Source organism: Pristiophorus japonicus, chromosome 7 (genome assembly GCF_044704955.1).
Source record: "Pristiophorus japonicus isolate sPriJap1 chromosome 7, sPriJap1.hap1, whole genome shotgun sequence".
Taxonomy (NCBI): domain Eukaryota; kingdom Metazoa; phylum Chordata; class Chondrichthyes; family Pristiophoridae; genus Pristiophorus; species Pristiophorus japonicus.
Window position 1 is genome coordinate 112190137 of NC_091983.1, and position 12238 is coordinate 112202374.

General features: G+C 40.2%; 1 protein-coding gene across 5 annotated transcripts in view; it reads left to right on the plus strand.

Annotated features, from left to right (window-relative positions):
• Positions 1–12238, plus strand: part of med23 (mediator complex subunit 23) — a 94786-nt gene that overhangs the window by 61197 nt on the left and 21351 nt on the right. For all 5 annotated transcript variants that reach the window (XM_070885245.1, XM_070885246.1, XM_070885247.1 and 2 more), the window contains 5 exons: positions 2936–3152; positions 4142–4378; positions 5790–5955; positions 6672–6744; positions 10101–10315. In XM_070885245.1, coding sequence (XP_070741346.1) covers positions 2936–3152; positions 4142–4378; positions 5790–5955; positions 6672–6744; positions 10101–10315 — 908 coding nt within the window. The remainder of the gene's footprint in view (positions 1–2935; positions 3153–4141; positions 4379–5789; positions 5956–6671; positions 6745–10100; positions 10316–12238) is intronic.

Here is a 12238-nt window from a genome sequence, read left to right on the forward strand (position 1 = left end):
GCTGACATGTCAACAGTCTCCATTAGGTGGAAGAAACTTCATTCTAAGTTTTTGTTCAGGACAGAACCTCAATTCTCCCCAGTTTTTATACATTGGATGTGTACATTGTGTGTCTATATATATATTGCTGCTAATGTCTGGTTTGGTCACATTAGCATTTGTACTTATATTCTCTGCAGAAAAATATGACATTACATGAAATAAGACTTTCACTAATGCTTTGAACCTTGTTATAAGGATCCATTATATCTGAATTTTGGGGTCAACGATTATAGCAGAACTAATCTGAGATGTTACTTGGTCCATCTTTCCCCCCCCCCCCCCTCCCCTCTCCCTGCTTTCTGGGATATTTGGCAGGAAGTATGAAGATGAGGGATATCATTTTAATGCAATATTTGTACTGTGCTTTGCAGTGCTGATTTTATACAGGTTGGCTTGGATTCTGGTTTGTTTTGTAGTTTTTTTTAATCCATTTTCTATAATATAAATCTGATTTTTCTCATGGAAAATGGCCAGGTTCCTCTTGATATATAATAAGGGCGTTATCTCACTCTTCAGTGGGTAGCCAGGCAATTCCCAGGCAGATACCCTTCTTTCTCGAATAGGTTAAAGTTCAAGAAGTTAAGAAGGATCATTGTGGATTGTACAGGTGACATTCCTATATCCTATATAGATGCACTTTTCACAACTTTTTTTGTAATAAATTATGAGCCAACAATGAGTGCCTATATATTAATAGGTTCTTAAACTGTCCTTCAAAACATATTAATGTCTGTAGAAACTGTGAGGTTTTATATAGGTACATGTGTTAATCATAGAATATGTGAGCTACACTTCTAAGTTTAAAAATCCCATTTGTACTTTTTATTTACACAAAGGAAAAGAGTTATAAATTTATACAATTTGAATTTCCATATTTTCAGCTTTTCACAAATAGATTGCTCCTTAGAGTAATTTTACAACACTCTTGGTAGAGATTCAAATACCGAGTGTCCATCAGGAGCTTGGGCAAAAAGGAAATTTTTAATGAATGTTAAACCCTGCACTAGCTAGCCTCTGTCTGAATTCCTGATATGTGCTCCCAACACACAGAGCTCCATGCCAGATGGAAAATTCATAAAATCTATCCAAACTATGCAGTGGAATTGCACAGTTCCAGTGTTGCCAAGCTTCAGCTTTAATGTTGGAGCATGCAGTTTATGTAAAAGATTATAAATATGTTTGTTTCGTCAGTTACAATTTAGTTTCTACTCTGGAAAGTGATCTTCTGTGGATTCTTTAAATGTTTTTAATATATAATAAATACACATGGTAATGCGCACTTTTAATGCATGTATTTAATTATGATAATTATTTGCATTGCAGCGGATGTCTGGTTTAGTTACAATTGGATTTGTACTAATTTATTCTGCAGATAATATGTGCAAAACATTGAGATTGGACTTTTACTAATGCTTTGAACATTGCCATAATCCATTATATTTGAATTTTACTGAATACCTGTCAATCCTACTGTCGTGACGAACATAGTTATAATTGATTACACTCAAGTCACGATTACTAGTAACAATTATCAATCCTGTTCTAAGCTACTGAAGGTTAATTTGTCTGGATTTCCTTGAATGTGATTTAATTAGTGACTTTCATTTCTACATGACCTTATGCTTTGCAAGAGAGTAGTAATGCATTTGAGCAGCAGCTAATGTGTATTGAAATTATTAATATGAAAGACTTGGGGGCGAAATTGGGCAGCCGGCCGCTTCCGGGACGATGCTTAAAGACGAGATGGCCAAGGAAAATACCTTACCTTCGCTTTCTCTTGAAGGCTTTTTCACAGGTTCCTGCCCGCGATCAGCCCGTCACTCTACTTGAGTGCCGGGCTGATCGGGCGAGATCGCAGCTGCTGTCGTGGAGAAAGTAAATTTTTTTTTCTCCTTTGCAGAGCCTACAGCGATGGCACTTCCCTTTTAAGGGAGGTAGGAGCCTTCCAAGGCGGCAGCGCTATATGGCCCAGTGTTTAGCGCTGCACCATTCACCACCCCGCTTGCTGCCGATTGCGTTCCAGGAACGAATTGGAGCACTTGATTTAATGCTCCACCCCCTTCCTGGAGCGCAAATGCCAATTTTTTTTTTTAAGTTTGAAAACATTTGTGCCTGATGCTAATTTTTCAAACTTTTAAAACTTAGCGCCCAAATGGGGCGCTACCCAATTTCTCTCCCTTAATCTTTCGGGGGTTGTTCATGGAAAAAAAATACTGCTTTGTGTGCCTTGACATACTTAATTTAATTTTAACTTGCATTTCTGAAAGTTAGTCTTTCCACCTTGAAAAAGATAAGCAGGTATAGAATCTTTGAAAATCCTTACAATACAATTACATCTCTTACTGTACTGAGTTGAGCTAGAATTAAATGTTTTAAGAAGCCTGTGATAAACAGGTCAGAAGGTGCTGCTACAATTAACATCATGTTTTTATTTTGTTGCTATTTCCGACCCGTTGAGAGATTCAGGATGGCTGTTAGGCATGTACCTGAAATAAGGGTCACTGAGAAGCTGCTTTGTGGTGTAATCTATGACACCAGAATTGTAATTTCCACTGTGTGGTTTGTTGTGACTAGTGCCGATTACTGAGCTTTCTAGAAAGTGACACCCAGCCAACCAACCTTAAAAATGGAATTCTTGTTTTTTTTTATCAACAGATATGAGGTAGTCATTAGATTTGGCACGAGAAGCAAGGTATAGCAGGCTGCAAGCTACATTCTGTGCCGTGGCTTTTCACATAAGCTGTTGCTCTTGAAAATAACATTGTGCTGCAAATTAGTGCTTAAAATGATGGACTTTAAATGTATACAAGATACTTGTGTAGAAATAGAAATTCCATTTTGACATCTGTCACCTGAAGGCTCTCTCATCTTATTTGCTGTTTGTCTCTTTCAGAAATATCCTGAAAAGCTGTATTTTGAGGGCCTGGCTGAACAGGTGAATCCACCCGTGCAGATTCAACCTCAGTATCTCCCCATTTATTTTGGAAATGTCTGCCTACGATTTTTGCCAGTGTTTGATATTGTAATCCATAGATTTTTAGAACTACTCCCAGTTTCAAAATCTTTGGAAACTCTTCTTGACCACCTAGGAGGCCTGTATAAGTTTCATGGTAGGTTTTTATGTATTTCAGAATATTTAGTAGATCAGTCTTTTATTTGTGCATTAACTGTGAAGCGCCTTGGGATGTTTTACTAGGTTAAAGGTGCTATATAAATAAAAGTTATAAACCAAGTAGATAAATTTTAACTTTGTGTAATTAAGCTTTTCTAGCTAATCCATTTCAAGTCTTGTTTCTTTTTCTTTGTGTGACCTGTGAACTAATATTGGTCTATAATTTGGGGTCAGCGGCGAAATAAAGGTGCTCGCACTTGGCCCGAAGTAAGCTTCCCACAGAGCTCTCGCAAAGGCAAGAAGTTTGCCTTTTTCGCCGTTCAATTGATTGCGGCGCTGTGAATAGGGGATTCCTATGGCAATGCTGCAGTGACGTCAACAAGCTGTCTAAGCAGCCAATCCCATTGAAGAATTCTTGCAGACAGGAAACCAGGAAATGAGAAGCTGCTTCTATCCACACTTTTTAAAAATGTTAGAGAGCGAAGTAAAGATTGGGACTTTTTTGAAAGTTGTTGTTGAATCTGCTTCCACCACCCTTTCAGGCTGTGTGTGCATTCCAGATCGTCATAACTGGCTGTGTAAAAATATTTTTCCTCTGTTCTTTTGCCAATTACCTTGAATCTGTGTCCTCTGTTTACCAACTCTTCTGTCACTGGAAACTATTTCTCCCTATTTACTCTATCAAAACCCCTCATGATTTTGAACACCTCTATCAAATCTCCTCTTAACTTTCTCTGCGCTAAGGAGTACAACCCCAGCTTCTCGAGTCTCTGCACGTAACAAGTCTTTTAACATGCTTGATGGATGATCGGCCAAGGAGTTCACTGTTGGTATTTGTGCATCATTTCATTCCTAATCGTGGGGGGAATTTGCATTATTACTTTGAAAAATGTGCCTGTTTTATTTTTACTTAAAGCTAATTAAAATGTAGCATAACAGACAATTTTTCAGTCAACTGAAGAATATGTTTTTTTGCTTTCAATATAGACCGGCCTGTGACCTACCTGTACAACACTCTTCATTACTATGAGAGACATCTACGAGATCGCACAAATCTTAAACGCAAACTTGTTCATGCAGTCATTGGCTCTCTAAAAGATAACAGACCGCAGGGCTGGTGTTTAAGTGAAACCTATCTGAAATCTGCCATGAACGCACGAGAAGACAATCCATGGGTTCCTGACGACACGTACTACTGCAAGTTGATCGGTCGATTAGTGGAGAATATCCTTCCTCTGCTAGCTAGTTTGTCATGTGCAACAAGTGATTACCACAAAAAACCTAATGTAGTTAATGTAATTTTATGCAAGGCTATATGAATCACAAGAAGAATATTGCTTATACAGGAAACATCAGATTGAACATTTGTTTTAAAAATGTAATCTTGAGATTTCTTCGAGATTGAAAGGATTTTTATGATTGCCACATGAAACTTTCATTGTTACTACTGATGTGAAGTATTTCATTGCTACTTCCAGAACTTTTGAAGAGAAGTGTCCAAGTGTAGAGAAAGCATACAAGAAACTTTAAAACTGGCATTGATAGTTCCAACTGATTGCGTATCATTTTATTTGTAATTAGTGATTGTGTAGTATCTAAGGTGTTCCAGTAACCATTCTCCATCTTTTCAGCTCCGAGTGATATAATCATGTTTGCAGATTAAGACATGGCTTCATTAATGGGAATGAAAATATAATTCTTCTTTGGTTTATTTTGCTGAGGTTTGAGGTCCACTGTTGGCAATAATTAAGATTGAGCAGGGACCAAGGAATTGTTTTTAAATTGTTTATGTGATGTGGGTGTCGCTGGCAAGGCCAGCATTTATTGCCTATCCCTAATTGCCTTTGAGAAGGTGGTGGTGGTATTGAACTGCTGCTGTCCATGTGGTAAAAGTACTCCCACAGTGCTATTAGGGAGGGAGTTCCAGGATTGTGACCCAGCAGTGATGAAGGAACAGTGATATATTTCCAGATCAGGATGGTGTTTGACTTGGAGGTGATGGTGTTCTCCATATGCCTGCTGCCCTTGTCCTTCTAGGTGGTAGAGGTCATGGGTTTGGGAAGTGCTGTTGAAGAAGCCTTGACGAGTTCCTGCACTGCATTGTGTAGATGACTGCAGATACAGTGCGCTGGAGGTGGAGGGAGTGAATGTTTAAAGTGGTGGATGGGCTGCTTTGTCCTGGATGGTTTCAAGCTTCGAGTGTTCTTGGAGCTGCACTCATCCAGGCAGAATACCAGCCACTGACCCTGTTGTACTGTTGTAGCCACAGTATTTATGTGGCTGGTCCAGTTAAGTTTCTGATCAATGGTGATTATAATCCTGTTGAATGTCATGGGGAGGTAGTTAGACGCTGTCTTGTTCAATATGGTCATTGTCTGGCACTTGTGTGGCGTGAATGTTACTTGCCATTTATCAGCCCAAGGAATCACTTACTACTTTTTATTTATAAATATTAGTTATATTAGCAGAATTATTTTAAATATTGTGTACTTGTTTTGTATGTCAGAATTATCTGTTTTAATCATGTATTTAGTACAGTAGGACTCTGCTTAATCTACATTTTATTTTGTCTGTGCTTGTGGAAAGCTTTATTCACTTGCATGTTCAGTAATATTTCCCTTAATCAGTACTTCACCAATGGCAGGAAAATCACCAGGTCCATTTCCAAACTGTGACTGGAGATTCAATGAATTTCCCAACCCAGCAGCACATGCCCTTCATGTAACCTGTGTGGAACTTATGGCATTGTCTGTACCAGGAAAGGAAGTAGGAAATGCACTTCTTAATGTTGTACTGAAGAGGTAACTTCATTTGGAAATTAACTTTACTCAGCTTAGCCAAGAATGGATTGGAAGGAACGGTTTAGCTTTAATATGTAAATAATCATATTTTGCATAATGCAAGCGGAAAATATTTTGCTAAAATGTGATTGAGTGAATTCTATGATGTGCGCATACCAATTGAGGCTTCCTGAGCCATCCTCAGTTGACTGTGATGCAGGTAATGAGAATCAAAAGTCAGCTCATCCTTTGAAGTGTACTTTGCAAAGTGTGAAAGTTTGAGATTGTATAATTTTCTTTACTGCTATAGTGTATCCATGAGTGCTATCAGCTGTAAAGATCGCAAACACAGATTCACCCAAGTGTAACCATTACAGCAGATTTAACAATTCATTGTATCCCTGCTTTATTCCCATCCCCACCCTCCGATGCAAAAGAAGTTGCATGTTTTTTTTTGTCTATTTTGATGAAGTTTTGTGGGGGTGGGTGGATGATTTATAAATTCTACATTTTTGTAGTGTAATGTTGAACATGTTTCACAATATAGAAATGGATCTTTGTTTGAAACTTTAATTTTGTGAAATTTGTCGTGGGTTTCTAACACAGTCCCTTGAGAATTCATGGTTCTTTGGGTGGTACTTGTTAATGTTGTGTCAGAAAAATCTTCTACGACTAATTTGTAAAAATAGGGCATTGTGTTTTTATCATTTGCATCTGTAGTATTTTTTTTCTTCCAGTCAACCATTGGTTCCGAGAGAGAATATTACTGCCTGGATGAATGCAATTGGACTTGTAATAACTGCATTACCTGTAAGTCTCGAAGTTTTATATCCATTCTGAGTCCAGACTAATAATTGATGAAGCCAATAAGCCTTTGTATTGCAGAGTTAGAATTCACATTCATTGTGAATTACGGGTTAATTTATAAGCCAAATAAAACTTTGAGGATTCTTCTAACTTTTCAATGGGAAAAGTTATTTTCCATCAAGTCTCCACAGTCTTGTCTGTCTTTTCTTTGAAAACCCATTGGCTTTCCAGTGACATCATGATAGTGCTGCCAATGGCTTATTGTTATCTTCAGCCAGAAGTGCCAAGTGGTTGATTTTTCTCGGCCTCCTCCTGAGGTCCCCACCATCACAGATGACAATCTTCAGCCAATGCGATTCACTCCATGTGATCTCAAGAAACTATTGAGTGCACCAGACACAACAAAGGCTACCATCCCTGACAATACCCAGTTGCAGTGCTAAATTAGCATTGAAAAAGAACTAACTTAAGGAAAAAGTGTTAAGTGGAGAATAGAGGGAATCCTTCTTTCCACCTCAAGGTAACTAGTTTTCCTAAATAGCAAATCACAGAAATTCAAAATTCATTTAAATACTGAGCTACTTTAGTATTTAAAAAAAAATCTAAGAACCATGCTTGGAAAATTCCACTCAGCAGCTGCTCTAGCCTGAGTTACTTTCCAATGTTAATGTACTAAAAAAAAAACCCACAGCAACTGCTGTGAGTGTTTCCTAAGGCCTTCCTGTGACTTACAGTTTTGGCAACTATGTTGTACAGAAGATCCAGAACAGTTATGTATTAGAAAGCTGCATTTTATTATTTTACATTTTATAGGGTCTATGATTTCATTAAGCCAAATACTGACAGGAATTTAAAGCCTAAAATCTGAAATATTTAACGCTTCGATTGCCAGCAAGTCCAGGGAAATAGATTTCCAGAGTTTACCAATTTTTAAAGCTTTCTGCTTACACACACTGCATTAAAATGAACTTTAATATTATAGTGATGCACAGCAATGTCCAGAGTAACTTTATTTAGATAACACTATATTACTACAGTGCGTAGAATTTAAAATCAAATAAATTCTCCTCATCCTGTCTTCTCTCTTTCTTTCTCACCATAATCATTCCTCCTTCAATTTTTTTTTGGGTGGGCCAAGCCCCTACTTATCCCAAGGAAGGACATTGCCATAAGAGGAGGAATGGCTGGGGGGGGGTACTTCTAGGCCAGGAGTTTCCCTGCTCTTGGTCTGGCGTGGGGGCGGGGGAGGAGAGAAAGGGAAGAACAAAAGGCTGCTTGCTGAGTAACAGCAGGAATACTGCCTTTTCGATCGGTGGATATAAGGTTTGCTTGGGCATTATTTGGCCATTATTTTTCAGCCCCCTTATAATGGGGGGGAGGGGGAGACCAATGGGTCACTGCAAACATCTTTTGCCCCTGGGGAAGGGGAGGTCAGCATTTTGCAGCCTATCCCACTAGCAGTCATCCAAGATGCATCTCTAGTAATGCAGATGCCTGCCCTGCATTTTGCTCCCTGACCCCACATGCTTTGGGGTCAGCACCAGAGCTCATCTGTGGATGGATCCTCCCCACTTGTGCCAGAATCAACAGCCCATGGATTTTTGGTCCCATTTCTATTGCTGTTTTTTCCCTCATGCTGGCTGCCATAATTCATTTGGAGGTGAGAAGAGCTTCCAAAATGGAGCCTTTACCTGAAAACTAGCTTTAGAGGTTACTTTTCCCCATTGGAAAAACCCTGTTGTGAAAAATGATGTCACATTCCAAGTTAATCTTGGCAGAAAATACAGCAGTTCTGTGGCTGACGCTAGATGAGTAAACTCCTCAGCAGCACCTGAAGCTAGGTCATATCTGGGTAAATTCAATTGTCTGCAGTATTATATGGTTAATAAAATACAAATTAGGTAGTCACCAACCTGTATGTGTATGAATTCCCTTGATCTAGGTGGGAGAAAACTAATAAAACAATAAAATGCTGTGTGGCATTTCCTTGTAAATAATTCCTACACACAGAAACATCAGCTCCAAGACATCCAGCCTGGGGAGTTAGAGAGTTGGAGAGGAGCACAATTGGGTGGGTGGCTGAGTACAAGGGGTTTGGCAGCAAATAAGGAGGAAGCGTTGCATGTACTAGCATTGTTCTTGGAAAGGTGCTTTTATTACATGCCATAAATGGGGGCTTCATGATCTGGTTGTACTGGTTGCAAAATTGAGAGTGGAATACGTTTCTGTTGCCATAGGTAGTGGCATTGGGTAAGGGCGCATGTAGGGTCATGTGGGTTCACTCTATATCCTACAACTATAACTGCTGGATTGTTTTCAATTCACTTCCTCTTCTAAAACATCTAGAAACCTTGGATGCCTACTTAATACAGGCAAGAACATGAACTAGCACGTGAAGTGCAATTGACAGAAGATGGAGAGTATGATGTCAACGTGTTATTACAGCTTCATTTGCATATGCTCATCCAAAAATGGATGCGTACTTCCCCGGCCACAGGTTATGACTATGAACAATGAGATGGGGCTATAGTGGGAAGATATCTGGCAAAATAGAATGCCAGCCTATTTTCTGTCCTGGTTGCCTATTTTACACTGGTAAAACAGGTAAGCTATTTGAAAAGCTAGGCTGGTATATTGGTGCAGCAGCACACTGGACCACAGCAATTCTGATACTGGAAGACAACTTATTGTCCCTGAATTTGCAGACGGAGGCTTCCCTTGGGGGAATGCCTCCGATCGCAAATAAAATGCTCGCATACCTGATGGTCCAGGAGGTATGGAGATTCGCTGGCCTGGGCCTCTTTGGGTATGCACAGGTAGAGGCATACGTACCTCGGGCGCACGCGGTTCTCAAGTGACCCTGGGATCACGTGGGCTGGCCCAACCAATAAAAGAAGGGAAGTTCTAGGTTTTAGCGCATGCCTGGAACATGACGGCCCTTATGGGTGCGTACGCACCTCGTTCCCTTAGGGGCCGCAAAATATGGCCCATTGTGTAAGGTGAAAGATTGCTTAGGATTTCAGTCTGTAACATCCGTTTCTACTAGATGAGTTCCAATAGCAGTGGTTTCATGGATTTAGGTGACTGCTATCAACAATCAGCTGAAAATCTCATCATCGTATGGCAGTAGGATTTGTTGAGCAAATTCAGTCACAATCCTTCAGTTTAGTGAAATCATTAATGTCCCGCTGTGCTACATCTGATATTTAAATTAGTTATGCAAAATGCAGGCAACTGCTCGCAGTGCAGCAAATAAGTTGAAAGTGTGCTTTTGTTCCCAACTTTGAAATAGAGGATTTGAAAATGCTTTCTAATATTTTATTTCCACAAAATAATTTTTGTTCATTTTGTACTTGAAGGAACCCTATTGGATAGTACTGAATGATCGTATTGTGAGTGTTATCAACAGTGCTACGCTGACCTCGGATACAGAATGGGTTGGATATCCATTCCAGCTCTTTGATTTCACAGCTTGCCACCAATCTTACTGCGAGATGTACTGCAGCTATGTTCTGGCCTTGGCACATGCAGTGTGGCACCATTCAAGTATTGGACAGCTTTCCCTTATTCCCAAGTATGTAATCTGTTTATCTCATTAAATGTTGTGTCTCTCAATGGGATATTTCGTTACTATAATTCTGTAGTGAACTTTTAACATTACTGATGGCTACGTGCTAACCAAGTGATACTACATTCCAAACACACCGGTGTGGTTCAATTGGTAGCACACTCGTCTGAGTCATAAAGTTGTGGGTTCAAGTCCAGAGACTTGAGCATAATATCTAGGTTGGAGTGCTGCACTGTCGGAGTTGGTGTCTTTCAGATGAGATGTTAAATCTCTCGGGTGGAAGCAAAAAGTCCTGTGGGATTATTTCGAAGAGCGAGGGAGCTCTTGCCCGTGTCCTGGCCAATATTTATTCCTCGACCGACGTCACTAAAGTAAATCTGGTCATTTATCTCAAAATATGTTTGTGGGACCTTGCTGTGTACAAATTGGCTGTTGCATATCCTACATTGCATCAGTGTATTTCAAAAGTACTTAATTTGCTGTAAGTCCTGAGGTCGAGAAAGGCACGGTATAAATGTTAGTCTAGTTTGCTTCCAACATTGGTCCAGTAACCATTGATCAATTAGATCATTCCCCATTCCCCCTCTCCCTTAGTCCTCCACCATAGGAATTTTATCTACTCTGCCTGGTCTCTGCTATGCACCCCCACGTTTGGACTGCATTTTGGTTTCTGCTCCATTCCTTCTAATACACACTCCAAATGCTTCAGTTTTTCTTCTTCTCTCCTTCTCTCCCTCATTGAGGCCTATCCCAACTACTTCAGCTGTATTCCCTTCCTCACACAATTTTAGGAGCACTCTGGCTCCACATCTCATGTCCATGATTATCCAGGACCTTGTATTTTTCTACCCGCTGCAATGTTGCCACTCCTTGCCCAAGCCTTTTTTTTTAAGTTAAAATCTAAAAATTGAAGAAGTGACATGAGAGCGAAGCATACGTAGATAATGGGATGCGTACAGAAAAGGGAGGAGATGAGTTACGGAGAAAACCTTATAAATGTGGAGACAGTGACAAAAAGGGTTGAAGACAATCCGATAACAAGGTGAAAAAGTGAGGGGTATATGAAAAGAGAAGACGACAGCAGTGGAAAACTGAAAGAATTAGTGGCATGTGACAAAATGAGAGTTAAAAGAACGCAATTTTTTATTATTGGTTTGTACTTCAGAACTAGGCGTGCCTGTAGCCAAGCTGTTCCAGTACAGCAACACTGGCATCTATCCAACAAAGTGGAAAATTGCCCAGGTATGTCCTCCACAAAAAGCAGGACAAATCCATTCCAGCCAATTATCGCCCCATCAGTCTACTCTCAATCATTAGCAAAGTGATGGAAGGCGTCTTCGACCTTGCTATCAAGCGGCAATCATCAATAACCTTCCCTCCATCATAAGGTCAGAAATCGGGATGTTCGCTGCTGACTGCATAGTGTTCAATTCCACTTGCAACTCTTCAGATAATGAATCGGTCCATGCCTCCATGCAGCAGAATCTGGATGACATTTAGGTTTTGGCTGATGAGTGGCAAGTAACATTTGTGCCACACAAGTGCCAGGCAATGACAATTTCCAACAAGCAAGTCTAACCACTTCCCCTTTACATTCAACGGCATTACCATCGCTGAATCCCCCACCATCAACATCCTAGGGGTCACCATTGACCAGGAACGTAATTGGACCAGCCTCATAAATACTGTGGCTATCAGAGCAGGTCAGTGGCTGGATGACTCGCCACGTGACTCCCCAAAGCCTTTCCACCATCTATAAGGCACAAATCAGGAATGTGATGGAATACTCTCCACTTGCTGGATGAGTGCAGCTCCAACAACATTCAAGAAGCTTGACACCATCCAGGACAAAGCAGCCTGTTTGATTGGCACCCCATCCACTACCTTAAACATTCACTCCCTTCACCACCGGTGCATTGGCTGCAGTGT